This window comes from Buteo buteo, chromosome 6 (assembly GCF_964188355.1).
Source record: "Buteo buteo chromosome 6, bButBut1.hap1.1, whole genome shotgun sequence".
Classification (NCBI taxonomy): domain Eukaryota; kingdom Metazoa; phylum Chordata; class Aves; order Accipitriformes; family Accipitridae; genus Buteo; species Buteo buteo.
Genome location: NC_134176.1, coordinates 49,543,879 through 49,567,229, shown reverse-complemented (window position 1 = coordinate 49,567,229; position 23,351 = coordinate 49,543,879). Strand labels below are relative to the sequence as shown.

General features: G+C 39.7%; 1 protein-coding gene across 3 annotated transcripts in view; it reads right to left on the bottom strand.

The window, feature by feature from the left end:
- The window catches only part of EHF (ETS homologous factor), a 35,112-nt gene that overhangs the window by 9,656 nt on the left and 2,105 nt on the right, over positions 1-23,351 (bottom strand). The window contains exons 2-7 of one of the 3 annotated variants that reach the window (XM_075030897.1): positions 18,604-18,798; positions 6,213-6,312; positions 3,453-3,698; positions 3,075-3,134; positions 603-671; positions 443-511 (exon numbers count right to left, since the gene is read on the bottom strand). In XM_075030897.1, the coding sequence (XP_074886998.1) occupies positions 443-511; positions 603-671; positions 3,075-3,134; positions 3,453-3,698; positions 6,213-6,309 (541 nt within the window). In that variant the 5' untranslated portion in view covers positions 6,310-6,312; positions 18,604-18,798. Of the gene's footprint in view, positions 1-442; positions 512-602; positions 672-3,074; positions 3,135-3,452; positions 3,699-6,212; positions 6,313-12,920; positions 12,991-18,603; positions 18,799-23,351 lie in introns of all 3 variants that reach the window. The other 2 variants (XM_075030898.1, XM_075030895.1) reach the window with 2 other exon arrangements.

Here is a 23,351-nt window from a genome sequence, read left to right as displayed (position 1 = left end):
GGGCCAACCCCAAACCCAGCCACAAACCTAGTAACCTACTCGGCACGAACCACTGGTTTGCTAGGGAAACGCAGCCAGTTCTCTGGAGGAACGCGGCACTTGTTTGCCTATAACCAGCTACGCCACAGAGAAGCGTGCTGGAGCTGGAATGTCTCATCTCGCTGACACTAACATCTTTTCCTTTGACTCAGTCACTTTAAAAGATACGTAGAGATTGCAGATTATTTGATCTTTTTCATCCTGACAGAAGAGAGAAGCATTTCTTTAAAGCAAGCTATTGTAATTACGATAGCTAAAAGAGCTGTCAGAATCAGTATTGCTTGGTTTAAAATTACTGGAGGCTCAGAGGTAATCCTACAACAGAAGACCACAGAGACTATTATATGTCGGTAGCTCTGGGACAAGTGACGAACAATTAACAATATAATTACAAGTTCCTTACCAGGAGGCTGGTGACTAGGTGTCATCATGGAAATCTGAGCACGACAGAATGTTTTACTGTCCAATAGCTCTGGGAATTCAAAAGAAGAAATTTGAAGTAATAGTCTCAGACAACAATAAAACTATCTCAGAAATGGATGAAGTATTGTGATGTTAGTTACCTACTGTGCTACCATAGCCACTGTCATACAGGTAATTGTCTTCTTTCCAGGACACCATTAATGATGGATCTGAAGGTAAAAGACCAAAAGGAAAATCAAAGCACTAAAAGAACATTTCTTAGCACAGAGGTGAATATTGAGCACTGAGGGAATAAGAAATGTGCAAAAAAAGAGCTGTGAAGGGAACCAAGAAGTGAAGGGGACGTGCGCAAAATTATTTCCTTTCACTCAAATTATGGATGGGCTTTTGCATACTCAGGCAAACGTGCTTACACAAAGCACTGACTTTTAGAAATAATGTAGTAGGCGCTTCCTTTTCCTGGCTAATATATTATTTATGCCTGACCTTGAAGGAGGTTGCCTGCACCAGATCAACTCTAATTCTACCCAATCCAGTCCTGAATTCTCAGCCTCTGGTGATTATGACAGTGCTTTGGTGCCATAGAGATGAAAGTGTTCTCAAGTATCTAGTAAAACAGGAGGATGCTTATAATGAGTATAGAACTCGATAGTATAGAACTCCAAAGTCCCCTCTGAAACAGAGCTTCATGTGTAAGCACATAGTGAGAAACATCAAAGCCTAATCCTAGATGAAGGCCCATTTTATTACAGGCACATCAAGTCCCCATCCTTAACCTAAAAACCACCTTCATGATTAAAGAGGTTTTAATAATTTTAGTGACCTTCTGGTGAGATGGATCAATATAAGCAGAACAGAAGTATGACCTGTACATTGATCAGGAAATGACTCTCTTCACAGTGCATTTTTGAGGCCAGAAGCCTTAAAAATCTCTTTTTCTTTTGAATCCAGATCAGAAAGGATGAGATGTAAGGTTCAAATCTAGGTCTTCCTTAATTTTTTTTCATGTTCATATGAATGAAATAAAAAAAAAATGAGAATGAGTTATAGCTAAATCATCATGTTTGGCTGAGTTACCACTTATGACATAGGAATTTAGCAGGCATGCTAAGTAATAGCTGCATGTTTGGGCACCCAGAGCTTGCGTTCCTACAATAGCACACACCCTTTGCTTGCTTGGACACCTGATCTGCCTAATGTTGCCTCTGAAAACAGGCCTTACCTAGCTAGAACATGGGGAGACAGCTTGTCTTCCCATTTTGGCCTTTTTCACTACCCAAGTCTTTGCAACTGCGACGGTCTACTAGGATCAGGCAGGCTTCCCTTCTAAACCACTAGCCCCATCCCTGCTGGCTCAAAAAAGGCCCCTTTCCCAGCAGCCCCAATCTGCACTGCCTGCTCCTCCCCATGCAGAAACTAAACCCACTCCCACTGCCCGTGGTTGGCATTGCCAGAGCCCCACCACGCCACTCCTGATTCAGCATAGCTAGGGGAACCATCAGTTAGTCCTGGGATTTGACCTTTCCAGGATGTGCAGCTGAGGTACTTTGCACTGCACTGTGTATCTCTAGTGGGAGGAGGAACTAATATTATACCAAGATCTCATAAATCAGGACCTAAAGGATTACTGTAGTTTTCTATATGGCAATCATTGAGGCTGCTGCATGCACATCACCCGCAATTATGTGGGCACAGGCAAGGAGCTGACTGCAGATTGCAATGCTTGCCCGCTGCAAGGAGAAGGTGAATATTGTCCCAGGCTGGAGAGGCTGGGCTCCTCCAGGTTAGCTCAATAAATAGGCTGGTAGTATTTGTTGGAGACATCGCATGCTACGAATCTGTGTTCGTTCCGCCAGGAGATATTAAAGCGTGGCTCATGAGCACACTCACATACAAAGAGGCTGCAACTAGTGGCATAGAGACTGGATATGGATGGAGGTGCTCTGGCAAAGGAATGAGGAAAACAATCATGCCTGAAGAGGAGGATTGAACTTAGCTGAAGTTCTTTTCTCGGTGAAACAAAACCCTGGGAGGAAAGGGATCTAGCTATGAATACACTGGAAAAAAAGACTGCCACAGGAAAAATGCAGATCTGGTGAAATCAAAATACTACCTGAATTTCAGTTTCATTGAAACAGGTAAAGAAATTGAAATACAACATTTCTTTTCTCTCAAAGTTGTTTTGTTTGGAAATTTCCTCATGTTTCAAACATTAACAGCACTTCACAACAAACTATTTTTTCTCTCTTTTTTTTTAAACTGAGAATACTGTGAAAATACTTGTTTTGATATCTGCTGAATGAAGCATAGAATGAAGTCTTCTACAAAGCTGCACTTGCTGAGCACTGCAAACTATTCCAAATCTGAACACCAGTTATAGACTGCTGATACTGCAGAGGTATCCCAGGAAAAGTGGCCACACGCAGACTAAGATATGGTTGTACTACCTGGAACTTCAAAAACTAGGCACTGACTGATATTTGTGTTACTTCTTTTATTCTGCATGATACAATTCCCATTTTATTTAATGCCATTTTGATATCTCTTTCTTGGAATGGACAGTTTCCCCTTTTTGTCACCATCAAAACACAAGTTACCCAACTGTTACTCACCTGTTTGCTCTGTCTTCACAATGACATTATGAGATTGGTATACGTCACTTCCACACTGGCCTGCAAGAAAGCAAACGGCAGATAGGATGTATGACAAAGAGCACAGAAAAATCAAAGGTATTAGCTCCAAGCAGCAACTGCTACAGCTGAGCCAGGGCACTAATTTTGAGGCAGGAATCATACCCTTTCCCATGGTCCTTCCGATTTCTGCCTTATGTCATATCTAAGCAATCTACCAATACAGTGAATGAGGTATAAGCAGTATAGCAAACCTAGCATATGAGATCTGCCAGGTAGGTCTCTGGGGAATGTAAGCAATTTCTGAAGATCCCAGAATTCAGACCACTGTACATGCATCACTGCCTAATATCTATTTACCGTTCCATTTTAGGTGCTGAAGGTTGCTGTAAAGAAGTTGCCCTGCTGTCCCAGCTGCCTGAGTGAATTCCTGCAGGCTCATACTGCACAGATGTTCCCCGTTGATATCAAACTCCTGGAAGGGTATGCAGTTGGCATCCAGTTGGTTGGTATCAAGGAGATGCTGCAGCCACTCCCAGACTTGAAACTTAGTCCAGTACTGCGGGTGTATTTCGTGCCACTGGGTTCCATAGAAGCTGCTGGTCACTGGACAAGAAAATAGGTATTTACTGTCTCTACTGGCACCACGGGATTATGTTGATGACAAGAAAGGCCTATAGCTAAATTGCATGCCCTGAAAGTCCACAGATCTAGATTCTTTTCTCAGTCCTTAACACTAGCTCAGTAGCTATTGCTGGAGAAGGTATTGTTATTATTTTTTCCTCAGTTTTCCAGTTAAAAGCTAGGAATTATTACATTACACCTCTCTTGGCAGACTGAGTATGTAGGAATTAATTTATTAATGTTGGCTAAGTACACCAAAATTCTTTGATGGAAGATACCTTACAGAAGTACTGTTGGAAAGGTATGTTGATCCTTGTGCGGGAAAATAATTTTAGTGCATCAGAAAATGATGGAAAAGCCTTGCAAAATTCTCATAATGTGATGTGGAAATTTTCTTTGAATAAGGACTTAATAAGGACTGAATATGAATTGTGGGATTCAATCAAAGAATGGTAAAAGCCAAGGCATCTCATATTGCTCCACAGTAAAAGCCTATCAGTATGGCCCACAGCTTCATGATAGAGCTGACCTTCTGATGAATGCACGTTATTTCTGTAGTCACGTAAGGTGACTTTTGAGTGCAGTAGTAAAACTCATTTTTAGTTACGGAAGCTGCCTAATTTTCTGGTTAGGATGTCTGAATCTTTTGTTGGCAATCTTTTAAACTGCTCTCAGTTGTATGTCATTGCATGACAATAATTTATGTTGTGCAAATGAAAGAAAATTGTATGTGGGGATAGGATAATTATATAAGATAAGAGCAAAGGCAGAACTGCTTTAGTCTGCCCTCGCAGAAGGCTGGCAAAAGGAGTTCAGTGCAATTTATTCCTTGGGAAAGGAGGACAGTGGAGTGTGCCAGGCAGAGATGGTGGCGTGATAAAATGCTCACAACTGCATGAACAGTTTAAGGATGAGGGAATGAGAGATTGCAGAGGTGGTTGAATTACAGGAGGAGGAAAGAGTGCCATGGCCTAACTCTACAGGAGCCCCGCTCCAGGATGTGGCACTGGTCTGTTCTCAGTCTCCCCAAGAAAAAGATTACCCACACAGCTGTGAGAAATACTGACAACAGTGGATATTGCTAGAAGACCACAAGCAACAGAGTTGGCATATTTTAGGAAATCACCCCCCCTCAGATCCCATTAGACCTCAGGTCTCTTCAGCTGAGATACGGTGCACAATGCTAGTTTCCAGGTAAACACACAAAAGCCCCACAGTTATTTAGTTTTCTTTATCAACATTGGCCAACAAAGTCTGTGTCAGTAACTTAGGGAGTTTGCAGGACTTTCCTCATCCTCCTGTTGAAGGATTCGAGGAATGAGTGTGGAAATGATTAAGAGTGTGGTATGTCAGAGAATAAAGGTTTGATGGAGCTGTCAAGTATTCCTTGAAAAGGCGGTTGATATGTGTTCCTATCACTTTCAGAAGGGTAAAGGAATATCAGAGGCCACTAGACTCCTAATGTAAATGGAGAGCCTTTAGTGAGGGGAAAAATTAGCTAGGTAAAAGTGATGAATGGTTGTAGAGGCTAGTCTGAGCTTTCGGCTTCCTGCCCCTCTAAAACATGAGAAAATCCTGAGGAGTTTCACACTGGAAACATGAAGATAGACCCCCACCATTTCCCTTCACAAAATCCTGTGCAGAGGGAAACTCAGCCAGGACTTTTTCCCCATGAATCTGTTGCAGACAGATTGGCACATTTATTAAGTGCATGCTTATGTATTCCTGTGTATTTAGAAATTACACATAAAAAAGAGCAAGAGTTTCTTTGAGTGGGAACTTTCATTGTAAGTTTTGTTGCAGCATTAGATTAGAAGGACAACTGCAGTATGTGTTTGCTTAGATTTTAAGGTTCACCTGTCGACTGAGTGATGAAAAGAATTTAAAATTTATATCAAACACTATATGTATAGATATATGTCTATATCTATATTTTTATATTGAGAGAAAATATGTGTGAACGTGTTTTTATATATACAGCTATATAATCAGAAAACAGTAAGAGAAAAAAAAGTTCTCAGCTCACAAGCTATCTAGTGCTCTAATGCCAGTCTGATTAGAAAGCTATCTAGTAATTTGACCTGAAAAAGCAAATGTAGTAAGGGAGCAAAAAGACTATTCCCCTGGAAAGCCGAAGGGGTGATTAGCATTGAAGACTAATGTTGCTTCAGAGAAGGCATGAAGGGTAAAGGTAAGAGAGAAAGAATTCTGGACTGAAGAGAGGGAGCTTTTGGCACTTTCAACACCAAGTTCATTTTAAGAAAAAGAACCAGTAAGGAAATGAACCATAAACTGATCACTTTCAGAAACTTAGTGTTGTGAGTTCAGTTGTTTACAAGTAAAGTAACAAATGGAAATTTTTCTTACCAGAAGTGAAACTCCAGTAAATTAGTATTACTGAAAAATAATATTTGTGCATGCTTAAAGGTGCTGCAGCCCCTTCCCCCCTGCCTCCCCAGAAAAAACCATAGCTCAGAGCTGCTGAATTCCTCCTACCATTGCATGTGGAATATCCGTCTGTCCAGGAAGGCTGCTGGTGGAGTAGATTGCTGCTGGAATTGATACTCATTCTGCCAGCTCCTTCCAAAATCATGATCTGTAAGTGAATCGAACAGCTTGCTTAGTGAGTGGTGTCTAGTCCAAGAGGTAAATGGCAAAAAAAAAAAAATCCACTGAAGGTGAAGTGAGGAAGCCAATTCCATTTGTAGAAGATACAAGTGAAATCAAGAACATGTTGCCACAACCCCTTTTCCACTGCCACAAAATCTCCTTATGATAAACATTACCATGATTGATTTGCATATGCAAGAAGCAAGTTTCTACAGCTGCTCATCCAGAAAGGAATAATCTGTAATCAGAAATAAAGCTGAATGAAAAGACAAGGTTCCTGACAGAGCAATACAGGAAAACTGCCAAGCTTTGAGAAATTAAATACTACATAGTTTCACTTTTTTTTTTCTAATTTAAAGAGAAATGTGGTTTAAATATGCTTTTCTTTTTTTCTTCTCTTGTTTTCAGTAACTATACAGTTGACACCAACCCATGTTCAGAAATTCCCTTACACAGAAGGACACACATGTTAGTGCTATAGGGAGGTAATGTTACAGGGAATATCTTGTCAGTTGACCCAGTTTCTTATCGGATCTGTCAGCAGTGTCTATAACACTTCTCAGTAACAACTATCACGGATCATACATTTCAAACCACCAAAAAATCAGACTGTCAAAGGTCTTGTAAATGAGACAGCCATTGTTGTAACAGAAACAGCATTTTAGAGTGACACCACCACCAAGACAGCATTCCCTCTTTTAAGTGACACAGACTTTCCTTTCATCTTAGCATTAGCACCGTGAGTAAAACTCCTTTATTTTATTTATAATTAACCCCCTCCTACTTATAAGATATTTTTTTAAAAATCATATATTTATCACATGCTTAATGATTCCAGTGAAGGTATACAAAACTCCCCAATTAAAAGTGTTGATATTTGATATTTTGATTGATATTTTACATTATCTTTCAGTGGTTTGAAGTTTCAAAGTTAAAAAATATACATTGTATCCATAGACATTCTTCAAGAGTTTGGAAAAGTAATTTGTTAAATATTAAAAAGGCTTCAGATTGTTATTCTTACATAAATACACAGAAAAAAACCAAAACATTGTTCAAAAATATTCTAAATTAAAAGCCACGAAGTCTGCAAAAATGAAACATTAGACATCAGGATGGCATGTTCATGCAGCTAGACTTCACCTTGGAATTATAAAGAAGATGAAATACAAAATGGACTTGTGAAAGTTAAAGTCACTGGACTTGGCTGTTTACCCACTGAGGCCAATGAGAAAACTTTCACTGAGAGCAGCACCTGAGTCCCTACAAGTTCATACCAGCGACCTTTTTGGTAGAAGAAAAGGAGTCAATGGAAACACTCATAGCATTGGTTTTAAAGAACAGCCTGAAAATGACCTGGGTTGGTATTTTCCTCCGTCATTTAAAATAAATTATGTAACTTTTAAAAGTTACAAGTCTCTCTCCCTTCCCTCTGCCCAACATGTATATTTAGAGAGGGAGAGGGGGAGAGAGGGGTTACTGAAAAATTGCTTAAAAAGCCAAAGCCTTAGGAAGTTTATCACAGGGAGTGGTGCTTTACAGTATAACCTAGTCCAGGGCCTTTTTTTGTAGCTATACGGAATGGCAAAATCAAACCATGGATGTTTAAACAGTTGCTTTCCACTCTTAATTCTAGCCAATCTGTGACTCGGTGACCACCAGCAAGGAGAATTTATTTTCTCATAGCAGGTATGTGGGGGTATAAAATATTAACAGTTAAGAGAGATACCTGTTGTCCCACTCTGGCCAAATAAAAGATGACTGTCATATCAGTCAGTAAATTTATGAAGTTAGAAGAGAAGACCTTTTTTAGTCCCATGTTAAAGCCAAGTGACTTACTGTGGTGAGGGAGAAAGTGTAAGGAAGCATTTATATTTATTATACTGATTAGAAAGATGTTCATCGTATAAAATTAATGGAATTTATTTCATATATAAATAGAATTGTCCTGGGTTTGGCTGGGATAGAGTTAATTTTCTTTCTAGTAGCTGGTATAGTGTTATGTTTTGGATTTAGTATGAGAAGACTGTTGATAACACACTGATGTTCTCAGTTGTTGCTAACTAAACTAAAAGTCATGGATTTTTCAGCTTCTCATGGCCAGCCAGCAAGAAGGCTGGAGGGGCACAAGAAGTTGGGAGGGGACACAGCCAGGGCAGCTGATCCAAAGCAGCCATAGGGGTACTCCATACCATGTGATGTCATGCCCAGTATATAAACTGGGGGGAGTTGGCTGGGGGGGCACAGATCACTGCTCAGGAACTACCTGTGCATCAGTCAGCAAGTGGTGAGCAACTGCATTGTGCATCACTTGTTTTGTATATTCCAATTCTTTTATTATTAATTATTATTATCGTATTATTTTATTTATTTATTTATTTATTCTTCCTTTCTGTCCTGTTAAACTGTCTTTATCGCAACCCATGAGTTTTACTTTTTTTTTTTCTGATTCTCTCCCCCATCCCGCTGTGGTGGGGGAGTGAGTGAGCAGCTGCGTGATGCTTAGTTGCTGGGTGGGGTTAAACCATGACAATAATTTATCTCATATGCTTGATATATAAGAACTTTTCAGCAATAATGCATGTTTGACAGTCAATACATACACTTCTGAGATTGTACAGGTTGATGATATATCAAGTTATTTATTTAACTTGGGTTTTAATAATTTAAGACAATTAGGTATGAATGAATGAAGTATTAATGATAAAGACCTTATTACAGTATCAAACAGAGGTGAGGTAGAATACCAGCTGTTCTGGGAAAACTATAAAACTTGAGGATTAGCAAAACACTCTTAGGAACTTAGTTTGGTAAGTTCACTTCTTTTTAAAAAAACTACCGTATGCACTTAATACTGAATTTCAACTTACTGATCTGAAGTCACATTTTCAGAAGCCATGTCAAAATTTCAGGTACTGTGTTATGTGGTTTTGCCTTCTGCAAGTTCTGCAGTTTCTGGAATTCTGCATAATTTTCATGCCTGATACTTGTGCAAATAAAAATGTGTCTGGGAAAATGTGTGAATATGAACTGAAGTGATTTCTATGTTCAAGCTCCTGCGTAATTTTGCCCTGAAAATTCAATTCAGGTAAACTCTCATTTTTCCTTTTTCATAACTAATCAGTCAGATGAATTTCCAAACCAAAAGATTCTATGACACTTTGATTCAGCAACTGAAGCTATGGGTAGTTAAATAAACCAAATCACATGTCTTGCATAGTTTTTCCACCCCAGCAGTAACCAATGCAGGTTAGAGATATGAGAAGTAGCACTCTGGCAGCCTTTTCCCTAGATTTGGATTTCAGTTATTTTCCTTTAAAATATTCTACCCCTGTCACAGTCTAGCAGACAATTACTCTCAACGGTAACCTTAAACAACATTAATAGTATTTTCAGATAATGTACATGGAACTTGCTTTATAAATTAATCAGTCAGTACATCCCTTTTTTGAAAGCTATATAAGTTACCTTAACCAGAATAACTTAATTAATTTCCACTATCACCTGTAGGAACAATTGTGCATGAGAGGAAGAATTTACTATATGACATTAATCACAGGAATATCACTGGATTTAGTTTTAACCCCAATTTTCTCAAAGTTCTGTGTATTATTCAAGGAACTGGGTTTTTGGTGACTTGAAAATTGTCATCTCACCTCCTTTATCTTAATGCAAGAGTGTTCCTTATTCAGAAATCATTCTAGCCCTTTGTTCAGGGTGAGTATAAAGTCCTACTAATGTAACTTCCACACCTTTGCATCACGCTCAAGAATATTTTCCCTATGAAAACTGAACTGTGATTTTCTCAGTTTCATTCTGTATATGCCTTTCATTGATACAAGTTCATGTCTGATTTATGCTTACAGCAGTGTCTCATCCCATACTTGGAAAGATTTTGAGTCCGGATATTGGAAGGGGCGTGCTCTTCATTAGTTTAGGGCCAAATCCCCAAATCTCCCTTGTGTACAGACAAACCTGGTTAAAGGGTGTGAAGCCTCAAGGGGAAGGACACATAATATGTTCAGTTTTCTTTTAATCATATGCCATGTATCAAAGTGAACAGTGGAACTAATGAAGCCTGGTTACCTATGAATGTATATCTTGTGGTTGGATTCTCTAGTGTCTAGTAAGATGTGAGCGTTGATTGAAGTTTTTCCCACGGTTGGGGCATTTATAATATCTCATTGTCTCAAAGGAGTGAGCTCAAGCTTCACTCTTTCTCTCAGATGGAGTATTAATAGATTTTCCTCCTGTACTTGGCAGCCAGTTTTCATTAATCCTGTAAGAACTTCATATCTTTGAGACTTCTACCCCATATCAAATTTAATTAAAATTAGCGATGGGACTCAAAGATTGTTAGAGGCCAAATGCAAAAGCCAACACACAGACAGAATAACCACAACAGCCTCATTTCCTCAGGAAACCATGTTAAAAAGGGATTCTAGCTGAGCTGAGATTTTGGAAAACAATATAAAGATCTTGGGATCTGTCTCTCTACTAAGACATGGTACATTATAAATGAAAGCACACATGAAATATCATATGTGTATATACACACACATGCATTTATATACACACATATGCCTCTCTGTGTGTGCATTGCACATATGTGTAGACACATTTCCATTCTTTTCAAAGAGGAGCTGTCTCTGGAATATAATCTTATAATGCTACTAGGAACATTGCAGTTATGACAGGAAGCAGATAGCACTTTAGTCAGTCAGCAAGGTTAAATATAGTTGTGCACTGGTGTTCAGCAACACTCTTTCTAGAGAGTCCTATGAGAAGGGATGAATGCATCCAAGGAAAAAAGAAAAAGATCTTTTGCCTAAATTCAAGATATCAGGTGGTATTCAAAGACCAAACCCCGAAGGCCTCTCTTAGTGCAAGCTCTCACTGGAGTCAGGAGGAGCTTTGACCAAGCCACAGCCCAGCAACTTGGCAGTAACAGGAGGTCATTTGCTCTGTTCTTCTTGTCTTCCTTGACCGCCTGATCACTCTGAGTAAACAGCAGTAATGGAAAGAGCAAGGAGCCACGGCCTGCCCATGGAGCAAATCCAGCATTGCAGAAGAACATATTTACAAATCCTTGAACCTTGAACACTGTATAGTGCACTCTATGCAAATTGTTTTATTGCACTACAGGTGTGCTCTGAAAATAAATTACTCCGATCCCCATTTCCATATTCAACCCAATGAGTCTTAACATCCTGATAATGAGTTTCTCCTTTCTTTGAACTAGAATCTTTCAAGAGCTCATATTAAATGACAGGAAAATGCTGAACACAGTACGAAAGGTGAATAAGCAGTAGAGAGAAAACAAGTGAATCCTGAAGTACTACAGCCAGAGTCATTGTTCTGACGTTGATTTGTACAGTTGCTTATGTTACAACACTGAACTGAACTAAGGGTCTCATTAATTACAAATATGAGGGGGTATAGAGACCATAGGGGAAGGGGGCCTACAACCTTCTGGTTTGTAAAGCTATGTACTCTATGCAAAACACAAGAAAATATGTCTAAGGCAAAACTGACTGAAACTATTAAACTATGACTCCACCTGTAAGCTATGCAAAGTCTAAGAGTGACTTCTAGCTGAGACAAGCTCAGTGCAGCTCCTCCTGGCGTGTCCAAAAGGGTGGATCTCTTTTGGCATATTTACCTATGGGATCCTTCCCCATTTTTCCCCTTTTACCATCATGGCTGAACTTCAAATGTAAATTTCACCTGGGCCTATTTTCTTTGAAGTATGTTATGTACACAGTGAAGACACAATCCCTGCTTTTCAGGGCTCAGAGTTTATGGAACAAGTATCTACAGAGTATGTAAAATATTTTAGATCATTACTGCACCTTGGATTACAGTCAAGTACTTAAACAGCAATCTAAAATAAATGATACCATGTAATAACTGCAGCTGCAGAGGAACAGAATCTAAATTTTAATCTTTTTGTTGAAAAATCAAAAGACGACCAAAAAAAATAATCAAAAGACAACAAAGTGGGCTGAGTTTTCAAGACACCAGAAACAAAGGACATGTACAACAAAGCAAGTGGATCTGCTTTACCCATATGGTTACTTCAGAAACATAAAGGCATTGTACTTGTAATGTATATGATCAATTAGCTGCTTTGCATTCCAACCACCTATTTTGCATCTTCAGCGGTGGTAAGGGCAGGCACAAACTGAATATATGAATGTTGAGAGCCTGTTTGCATGTTACCGTGAGCTTTGGGTCTTCTCGGGTTGGTGTTTTTTTTCATCCCATTTAATGTGTATTACTACCAGGGCTCCAGGGTCCTATTCTAAGCCAGTGTGCCTTATATATACAGTTATGGCTGACCCTAAGATTGCCCTATGATCTCTATCTGTCTATTTTGCAAAGGTCTCAGGTTCATCCTTGGTATCTGTACCAAACTCCCAGATAAGATACCATCCCTGCCATAGCTCATTTTCAGATATGACCTGTTCTGCAGTGTGTTAGGATCTCTTCTGGCCGTGTAGATCCACATATAGCCATCACACACTTCCTTGTTTCCATCCCTTTGTTTTAGTGCCTAAAAAACAGAGAGCAGCCTCAAAAGAAACAACTCACCTGCAGGCTAATTCCTGGCAGGGATCCACTTCACAACAAAAAGCTCAACTTTGGACCACTTCGCTATGACCTGCAAGGTAACATTCAGGTGACAGACTATGCAGCTTGGCCTGACTGATGATAACCTAAAGACTCACCACTAATATCATTGCAAACATACCCCATAAAAATTTGTTTCCAAACTCCTTGAAAGCTTTGAAGAAACTTCATATGAAGAAGTACTATGATCACGCTCAATATTTGTTGTATAACATACCGAGTGTTTGATGCATTTCACGTTTAGTCCATCATATGTACCCTTGGGCCACAGTTACAAAATGTGTTTACTGAATCACGTTGTGAGTGTGAAGTTCAAGGAATCATTTTTATAAGAAAATTTTCTAAATGATCTCCAAAACTCTTTGTATCCAGGATTCTGGTTTGGGGCTAATCTTTTTCCCTTCTACACCTCTCTGAACTGCACATTCCTATGCTTCTATATTTCTGGTGTACACAGCTGTGGCTCATATGCATAAATCCACCTTTGCATGTGCAAAACCGGCTCTTGGTGAGCTTTCAGAGACTACATTGAGCCTTGTTGTGGGCTTTTGGAAAGGAAGAGTTGGGTTTATTCTTTTGTTTTCTTTGAACCTTGTATATTAAATGTATACACGAAGGTAAACTGAAAGACCAGAAAAAGGAAGATGAATGGAAAAGGAGCATTTAACATTTACCTACATTACAGATAGGATCATGGTAAACAAAATCAAATAAAGCTTGATTGGAATCTTATATTACTGAAGATCTGATTTTCATGATGCACTACAAGGTAACTTTTGTAAGAGATACGTGGTGGTTGTTTTAACATGTTCATATAGAGGCTTCAAAATCTTGCATATATATTTTAACTAAAGAGAAGCTTGGGTAGAAAAGTTAGGATCTAGATCTGTATCTGAGCTATCCCTCTGCTCCAGGGTTTGGGTTTGGTTCTTATCTCTCTTTTAACGATGTAATTTAAAGACAAAACCATAGTTCAGTTTCCTTTTTGAGAGAGAACAAAGTTCACTTTATGAATGAAAAAAAAAAAGAAGAAAATTTACTTGATAATATGCAAAGTCCCATAGGTTGTTTTTTCTCTGACCCCTTTTTTTCACAATCAACAATCTTCATATGAACTGACTTCAATTTTCAAGGTATTCATTAGTATAATGAAAATAAAAGGGAGAATTTTAAAAGAGGTTTTGTTTGTTTGTTTTTCTAAATCAGAAGCAAACAGAAGGCCAACTGTGAACAGAGAGTCCTCAAGGCATAGATGTGTCTGACAGTGCTAAATGCCAAAGGTTGGTACTTCTGCAAATTTTACCCATAGATATGTTACCTTAGCAGAGAAAACAGTGAACTGGAACCTGCCACATAATGAGGATCCAGTGTTTGGGATCCATGCTTCCTTGCCACATCACAGACTAGATGTGCCTCTTCTTGTCATGCCACTAATTTTTGAATATGAAAGAAAGAATATCATAATTTATTTTAGTGTCAAAAAGCTCATTCTCCTCTTGCAGAAGATCTGTGCACAGATCTGTGTATTATTGGTGGAACTGCTAGTCATAGAGCTAAGACAAGAGCGAGTCAATCAAAGGTCTTATTTCTTGTGATAAATGTTCATGTCATTTTTGCATTAACATATCCTTAGAATGTTTGGAACAGGTAGATATTTGCTGAAAAGTGGCAAAAAAGCAGGCTTTTTTATTTTTTTATTTTTCGGAGTTGGTGCTGCAAAACATGGCTTTGACTGGCTTATGGCACTCCTTTCATTACTGTCTGTGCCACCTCAGCAAGTTCATGATAATTTGGGCCAGCCATTTTTCCTGAATATTTAGAAGCCATCTGCCATAGATTCATCAGTCTAGCCTCAGGGATACAGAATCTTGGAAAACACAATAATGGGAAAAACTGCCTTTGCTCTTTATTCTTCTTTCAGCACTTAATACCACACCTCATGGAACAATTCCACACCTCCTTTCATGCCCTTCCTATCACTCTAGTACATCCTTCCTCTAACTAGGAGCCAGCTCATCTCCCTAATCTCCTTTTGCTAAACACCTTTCTTTTGCTTACAATACATGAAATATACAAATGGTCAAAAAGCACTCTAGATGCCCCTGTAGCTTGACAAGCCACATGCCTGTAATTGAGCAAGAACCTCATCAGCTAACAAAATATTACCATCATGTTCTAACACCTTCTCCTTTTCCCTTGGCTCTGGTTCCCCAACCACTTCTCCCTACCTTCCACGACAGCTTCTCTTTGCATTGCATTAAAAGCTAACAGCATATTGAGGGAACTGCTTTCCATACTGCTAATGTAGCCTGTGTGACTGTTCAGTTATTAGTGAATAATGACAATAATAACAGCAATAATTGTGTTTGTGTTCATGTTTGGCTCTCATTAGGTGCTGAAGAGTTTCTGACATAACAGCCGCTCTCTATAGAGACTCTGACATACGCTGCTGCAGCAGTCAGTATTTCATGGAGAAGTTTATTTTAACCACTATCATTGCACTTCTCTTTTGTTATGGGACTAGTCTGGTTTTCAACAGTAACCACCACTAATTTGCCTACTTCCAAAATAAAAAGATTCTTTTTTCTCTTTTCCTTTTTGTAAACTCTGTTTCATACATTTTGTTTTTATAAGGGGCAACTGCTTGGAAACAGCCAGCTTCGTCTTTGGGGCTGGTTTCTGAGTGAGAACTAAACAGAATAAAGAACATGGGATGGAGACAAAAACCAGGAAAGCATCTTGGGGAGCACGCAGATTTTCCCATTGGGACTACTATTTATTTTTCGCATGAATTGATTCATTCAATCAACAAACTAATTGTGTTTCTTCATTAAATACAATGAGGAGGACAGCATAAATTAGCTAGCACAGGGAAGCTGGATGTTGAGCGTAAAGCGTTTTAGCCTAAACTAGGTAGCTTGCTGGAGGACTAACCTGGTCAGTAGCAGTGTTTATACCTTATTACAACCCACTGCCTGACTTACCACAATCTGATCAGACTCTCTGTCTGGTATGATAGCAAAAGGATATTTCAAGGAGGAGACATAGCAGAGGCAGTGCAGGGCTCACAGTGGGAAGGATCATTCTGTGCAGCCAACCCGGAACGTTTACATGGCTGACTATTAACTCCTCTGCCCGGGTCAGCCACATTTCCTAGTGCCAAGCCGGACCTCACTGATCCCACCGCTGTGATAGCTCCAGCCAAGATGCCTGCTCCACCTGCATCCCTCTCTAGTCCTCTGAGTACCCCAAGGTGAGCAGCTGTTTGCAAAGGAAAGTGTCCCCAAGTGGGTGGCTATCACTGAAATAGTTCAATGGAGCTCACTGACCCTGTTTCAGAAACCTGCTGTCAGACCATTACTTTGACTGTCTGAACGACATGTTTGTGTGTGTTTAGTAAACATTTATCTGGAGCTCAGCTCTATCCATGCGGCTTCTTCATATTGTATTTGTTGCGTAAAGAATCAGAGATTTCAAGACCTGCCATTGCACTCCACTGACTGCACAAGAGCTGTCTGCTTCACCCCTGGGTGTAGCAGCAGGCTCACCCACCTCATGCACCCAGGACTTCGAGGAAGCCCTGAGCCTCCAAAAGCCACATGGCGCTGGGACAGCAGCTGATGTATATGCTGGGGCTCACTTATGCTCCCTGCCTTCATTAAAAGCAACCAGAAAATGGGGGGGATGAAGTTTCCTTGCTCTGCAGCCACCTTCTATAGGTAAGGCAAGAACCTGTGGGAAACAACGTCTCCCCACTTTTGTAAAAGCCGAGAACAGCTTCCTCCTCTCTCCTGCCTGTGGTTAGAGGATTAACACTTCCATGGCATCGCTCCTTCTCACCTGGCACAGTGAGAGCTGCCCATCCTGTTTCCATTGATTTCTCCAGTGGCTGCGTTAAACAATACAATAGAGTATTTATGTGTCAGGTTAGGAGCAGGTTATTAAGTAAAACCCACCGTAAATAGAGCCGTTAATTCAGTTGCTGGCATGGCTCTCTGTTATCTTCTCAATACCTCCCAGAGGGTATTAGTCTTACCCTTTCGTTTGAGTTGGCAGCAGTGTTATTTTTTTGCACCTGCTGCTCTACTCTGATAACAACACAGGTCAGCTTTGATTTGTTGGAATATAAACAAAAGAGCAAAGCCAGGCATCTGCCTCAACAGCCTGGGCCGGTTTGACGACAGAGCTTTTCCCATTGGGTTTTGTACAAATGTACTCTTTCGATTCTTACATGAACTCTCTCCCACTTCATAAATAGTCCTTTGCTACAGAATAGCCTGGTGTCAGAGGAGAGCTCAATACTGTACTTTTCCATCAACTGAAACCTCAACAGGTCAAAGCAACGCTCTGTTCTAAGACTTAAGTCAGAAGAGATGTCATACAAAATACATAAAGAAAAATTAGCTGAGACACAGCGGTTCAAAAATAAGCAGGAAAAAGCAACACATGAAGTATAAGCAGTAGAGGAACTTTCTTGAGAGGTAAAGAAAACCTGAAGCACTGGGAGGGTTTGTTTTCCCATCTGAACCTACAGACACTCCAACCCTTAATTTACTATTTAACAAAAAAAAAAAAAAAAAAGTAAAAAAAATTAAGTCCATGAGAAGTAGGTACTCAGCTGGGAACTGGGCTACTTTTAAGTTCTGAAAATTAAACCTGTATGGTGATGGAAGAACTCCTGAAACACTGACAACCATAGAGTGGAAAAGGAAGAGTCCACACAGACAAGGGAGGCAGTAAATAGAACAAAGCACAGAAATGAAGGAAGAAACTAGCTTTACGTCCTTATTACAAATAGGAAAACTGAGACACAGTGCTGAAATTATTTGCTTAAGTCATATAACAAGTCAATGAACAAGTCAGTCCAACTCATATCTTCCAGCTCAAGCTCCATTGCTATCCATTGCATCACATCTCCAGCAAAAATTTCAACATGCAGTTGAATTAGGATGATCATGGGTTTTTTGAGGGCAAAGGGAAGGTATTAAATAAGGGAAAGAATTTTCTGTAAAAAAGAGACCTGTTCAGACTGAAAACAAGATTTTTCTATGCATCATGGCTATTATGTGCCTAGTAGAGATTTGAATGTTAAGTTAACCAAACAATTAAATGTACACTTGAAGTATTAAATAAAGCAAGCTGCCCTTGACTTATGTATGATCCTGAAAATGAGCTAGAAATTCCTAAGTAGAGCTGGCTGAAATTCAAAATTTCTGTTCTGTGGAACTGTGGTTATTCCAAGGCTTTTTTCTTTATTCCTTTCTTTTTTTTTCTTTTTTTTTTTTAATCACAGTGAAAGAAAGGAATTTTAAAAAGCAAGTTCTGTGGCAGCAGAGAGGGAGGATCCCCATCCCAGTCAACTGACATGTAAAACCCTATGTTCAAGTTGTCCAAGTAACAAAAGTGCAACTCAGCCTGTTATGTAGAATTGTTTATAAAAGACAGAAAATGTCAAATACCAAACTAAGTTATTACTGCAAACAGGCAGTAATGTCACCACAGAGCAGCTGTGCTGGAAGCAATAAGCTTGCCTAACATGGCTGTTGTGCACATGGTCACCAGGGAACCCTCTGCAGAGCCTCACCACGGTAATCCTGAAAAGCAGCCTCTGCAGACAACCAGATTTGACTGTCTCAAACGTTACCTAGGATGTGAAGTTTGCAGTCCTGTTCCTCCTCTTTCACTGATTGCTGCTATTCCTTATCTTCCTCCTTATTTCTTTTATTTCTCTTTTTTAAAATTTTTGATTCATTTTTTCATCTCTCTCTCATTTTTTGCCTTCTGCTTAGTTAGACTGGCTGACCAGGCCAGGAACCTTCTTTCAAACACCACCATAAGCCTGTAACAGTAAAAAAGACAAAAACATCATCTTCAATTACCTATCTGTGGCACAAGAGTGCCAGGTCGTACAGCAGCTATGGAGTTTGTGGCTGGTCTCTAGGATGGAGGCTGGAGGAGTCAGAAACTGGGAAAAAGGCTCACTTCCCTCAGTTCTTTTTGCTCCCCTGTACAGGTATGCATCTCACTTAGTCCTCAAGGTAACTGGAACAGGTTCCACCAACAAAACCAATAAAAATGTTTCCGGACTATTTCAAACAATATTTTCTTCAAAAGAAGATTTATTACCATGTGAATTATACCGACTTTAACATTGTTCTAGGAAGGAAGTGTTAGCAGAGATCCTTATAACAGCTATTTTCAGGTGCTGGGGAGTTTCTTCTCTTTTCTTTTTACCCTTAATGATTAAATATTCGTAACATTTTTAATATTGAAGATGTGTCATAGCATAAGGCAAGCTGATACCTTGATTCTAAACGACCCAAAGCCCTCTTAGCTTGTCACATGAATAGCAGCATTATGTTAACACCTTTGAGTCTGTGCATCCCTCCATTACATCAATGCTAGCATAGAAGAGCCTGGCTGGTGCTAGAGCTGCAGGCCTGCTGCTCATAGTCTGGGGTTTGGGGAAGGGCAGCCCTGGGTACCCCAGCTCTCAGGCTGTGCACTTGTTCCTGCAAGAAAAACTACTGTGGCACAGGGCAAAACCAGCAGGCATGGAAGTCACAGGCAGCTCAGGCTAGGAGTCTTGGCATCAGCAGCCCCTCACTTTCTGCAGGACAATGCTAGTCACTCATTTATACCTACTGACAAAATACACATATATACCAAATACAAATAGCTTTGCATTTTGAATGATTAAATGAAGGAGCAAACAAAATTGATTGAAATTGGGGCAAATATTTGAATTCTCTATCTTAAAAAGTAAGGCAAGAAAGCCTGTGCAGGAGATAAGGGATGTGCATGTGCATGTACTTAGTGCAGTATGGTTTTGTGAGTGTATGCATATTGGGAGTGGCTACAGGCAGACTAAGAAAAATTTACTGGATTGACTACAATTTGACTATCATCCAAAAACATTTAATCATTTGAGATTTTAAAGAAGGAAGAGAAGTTTCTACCTGTTCTTACAAAGCATTACAGCTTCATCAAAAAAGTCTTAGGGAGGGTATGGATATCTACAAGTCACTAAATGAAGGAAAAATTATATCTATTTCATTTTCTACATCCTGCTTTTGGTAAGTCTGTAAGGATACCTCACTAATCTAATCACCTATTAATTCAGTCTTCTAAAACTTTTTCATCTTCCTCTGTCAGGGCAGCTGCTTGGCAATATCACAAGTAAAGTCTGCTTTATGTGAGTATTGTGTTAGATACCACTGCAAAAGATATCAGAGCAGCGCCCTTGAATGTGTCAGAATTTGACTCCCTGATAAAGCCCCTGCATAGCCATGCCAATCTATGAGACAATTGCTTAACCAAGCATACTTTGAAAGTGCATCATCAAGATGCAAGATTCTAAACTGTTGTGTAATAATAATTATATGTTTCAGTAAAAATCATTAAGAAAGTTTGGGGGTAATCATTATATAATGGACTTAGTCTGATTCCTGACCATAGCATCTTGAGCAGTTTTACATAGGTTCGTTAATTATATAGCTATATAAATTAGTTACCTGCTCACTGCTAGATGAAAGAAAACCCAGAGCAGTTTTAAAAAACTAAAACAATTCTTCTGGTGATGGCACTAGTAATTTGGACAATTTGCACATAGTTGCTTATTCCTCACAGACTTGTAGGGGCTCAGAAGACTATTCTGGCTACATCTCATTGTGAGCTGAGGAAATACCTCAAGTCTTTATGTCTGTATCCTTTCTCCATAATAGGCAGGAACTTTTCTTTTATTCTATGTGTTTGCAGATCCTTTAAGCACAATTACTTTCTTTTCTCCACTGCAAAGTAATTCTCTTGTATTGCCCCATCTTATTGGTCTATAACCAGTGATCATCCAGCCCCAGCTAGCTGTTTTCTCTACCAGTTCTCATACTCCTTCCTATGGAACACATTTCACAAGATCAGCAGAGGAATAGGTAACGATAACCACATGCAATGTCAGCTTTTGGAAAGGGAGCCTTTGAGGGCTCTTCCTCAGAGGGAGACATGCAAAATGCCAAATACCAGTTGATTGCTCCACTGGCTACATGACTCCATGTTTACTCATTCTCACCCATCCATAGACCAACAAACAACAAATGTCCCAAGTATTTTAGGCATTCAGTGAGGGATTTGGTGCAAGCTGCATCCCCAGTAGAGCTCAAAGCAGCTCTCATACTAAGACAGACTCCTGATGACTTCCACAGAAACCAAATTAATCTTACTTTTCCATATACCAGCTGTGTGAGCAAACCCTTCTTTGCTTACCCTTTCTATCATCAGTGTTACTTATGAATTTCACCCTTACCAAGTTTGCAATGCACCCTTTTTTTGAAAACTTACTGAAATAAATCCTTGGTTCATCAGGGGCCAAAATACATGTAAGCTGCAGAGTGTGCTGAAGGCAGGGACAGGGAGAAAGAGAAGCAGACATTTGTGGTTAGAGGTCTTGAAGCGCCCTTGAGGCTGGTGAGCGGCTGAAACCAGCTTGCTTTGCTAAAGATGGTGTTGGACTTCACTGGTGCCCACAAGGCACTTATTATTAGGAAGAAAACTCCATGAGTTTATGCTTGAAAGTTCAATAGCAACTAAGCTGTGAGGCTGGGCAGAGACTTCACAAAACATCACGAACTATGTAAGCTACAAAAATCCTTAGCATTTCTGTTCATTTCCTCATGTACAGAAAAGCCTTTATACTTGGTTCTACCACATCCTAATACTGTGTGTCATTAGCAATGACAAGTGACAATTAAGTTTGTGACCCTTTTCTTTTTATGTGCTGCTTGCCACAGGAACACCTAGTCCTCAACAAGAATACCTACTTTACAAGTGTAGGAAGGCTGATGAGAAAGAGAGCACTGCAAGACCACAGAAAATCCTATAAAGGGTGGTCACATTACTATTAGAATAAGAAGGGGTCATTGGTCTCTATCCATAGCTTGGTCTCAGCACACTGACCAATTTTTAAGCCAGACAGGTCTGTCCTGTAGCACCCACTTTCCAACCTGTCTGTCCATACAGTAGGTCATTGTTCAAGTTCACAAAGATGATATTCATTATATTGCAGAAAGAGCTTGGACACTTGTGTGGGAATTGAATCTAGGCAAGTAAACAGCAATAGAAAGCACATAACTGTAGACTCCACAGAATAGATCCAGGTTACACTGCAGTCAGTGGAAAGTTTGCCTGGGAGAAGACTGAACGGTTTGGTTCATAAGTTAGACATGTTTATAAAGAGTGTGTAAGGGGTGAGCAAGGGAGGGAAGGTAAGCGCCGGTTCTGGAAAGATGTCATGGCTCATGGGCAGTTGTCTAAGTTCACTGAGGCAATAAAATCATTAATCCTCTTCTGTGAGGATTGTACATAAATATTCGCTTCTTCAGCAGGTGTAGAATTTCATCCTTGCAGGGTTTTTTTGTGTGAATTGCTGTGGGACAGGCAACAGGCTAACACGTCAGTCCTATCTGGACACAGACGTGCCTACAGAAATCCTCCTTTTTCCTCTCTATTCTCTCTTCATCTGTGTCTCTGGATGGTTTTTCTTTTAAATTTGATCTCTCTCAGAGACAGACAGAACAAGTACTGATGTTAACAATAAAATTCATTGGGAATGAAAAAAAATTAAGGCAGTTCAGTGGGAGCCAAACGACTTAATTTTGTCTTTGTCCAACTGTCCTATTGTCTGTTTCCACCACTGCTGAAAACTCACAACACGCCGAGAATATCTGAAGTAATATGAAATTACTATGGCAATACCACAGCGTATTCTCTCAGGTGACAAGAGGATAATAATATCCCATGTTAAACAGACCACGTCCTATACCTGATCTCACCATGACTAGGGTAATATGTATGGTTGTCATCCTATAAATTGCTGTGGAGGGCTACCTAATTTGTGCTGGGGCAAACAAAGCATTATTCTGGTCTGATATGAGATCCTTTACTACTATGACTTGGGAAAAATATACCTTTTTACCACTCTTTGAGGCTTTACAAATGACATTAGGACTGGAAAAAAAATGAAAAAAAAAATGCAAGCAAACAACATCAACCCTACTAATTGTAACACCATCTCTGCATGTAGGACCAATGCTCAAAGGCGAGAAGGGGGTCTGGAGGATGATGACTCTAAGAAAGCCTTTGGCACACTTTATAAACCACTGACCCTGAACTCCCAGTATATTGATTCATATTACCTTTGTGCTTGGCACTGCTGTTCCTGCAGCCTGTGTCCGGTCCTAAAATCCCAATTTCACAGCAGACGTTGAAAAATTAGTGGGGACCATTGAAGTGATTAAAGGATGGAAAAGCTTACAGTGGAACAGGCTGAGGTGCTAGAGGTTTTCACTGTGGTGTGTTTTTCCATGAGAGGGAATAGCTTGTGGAGCTTGGACTACCGCA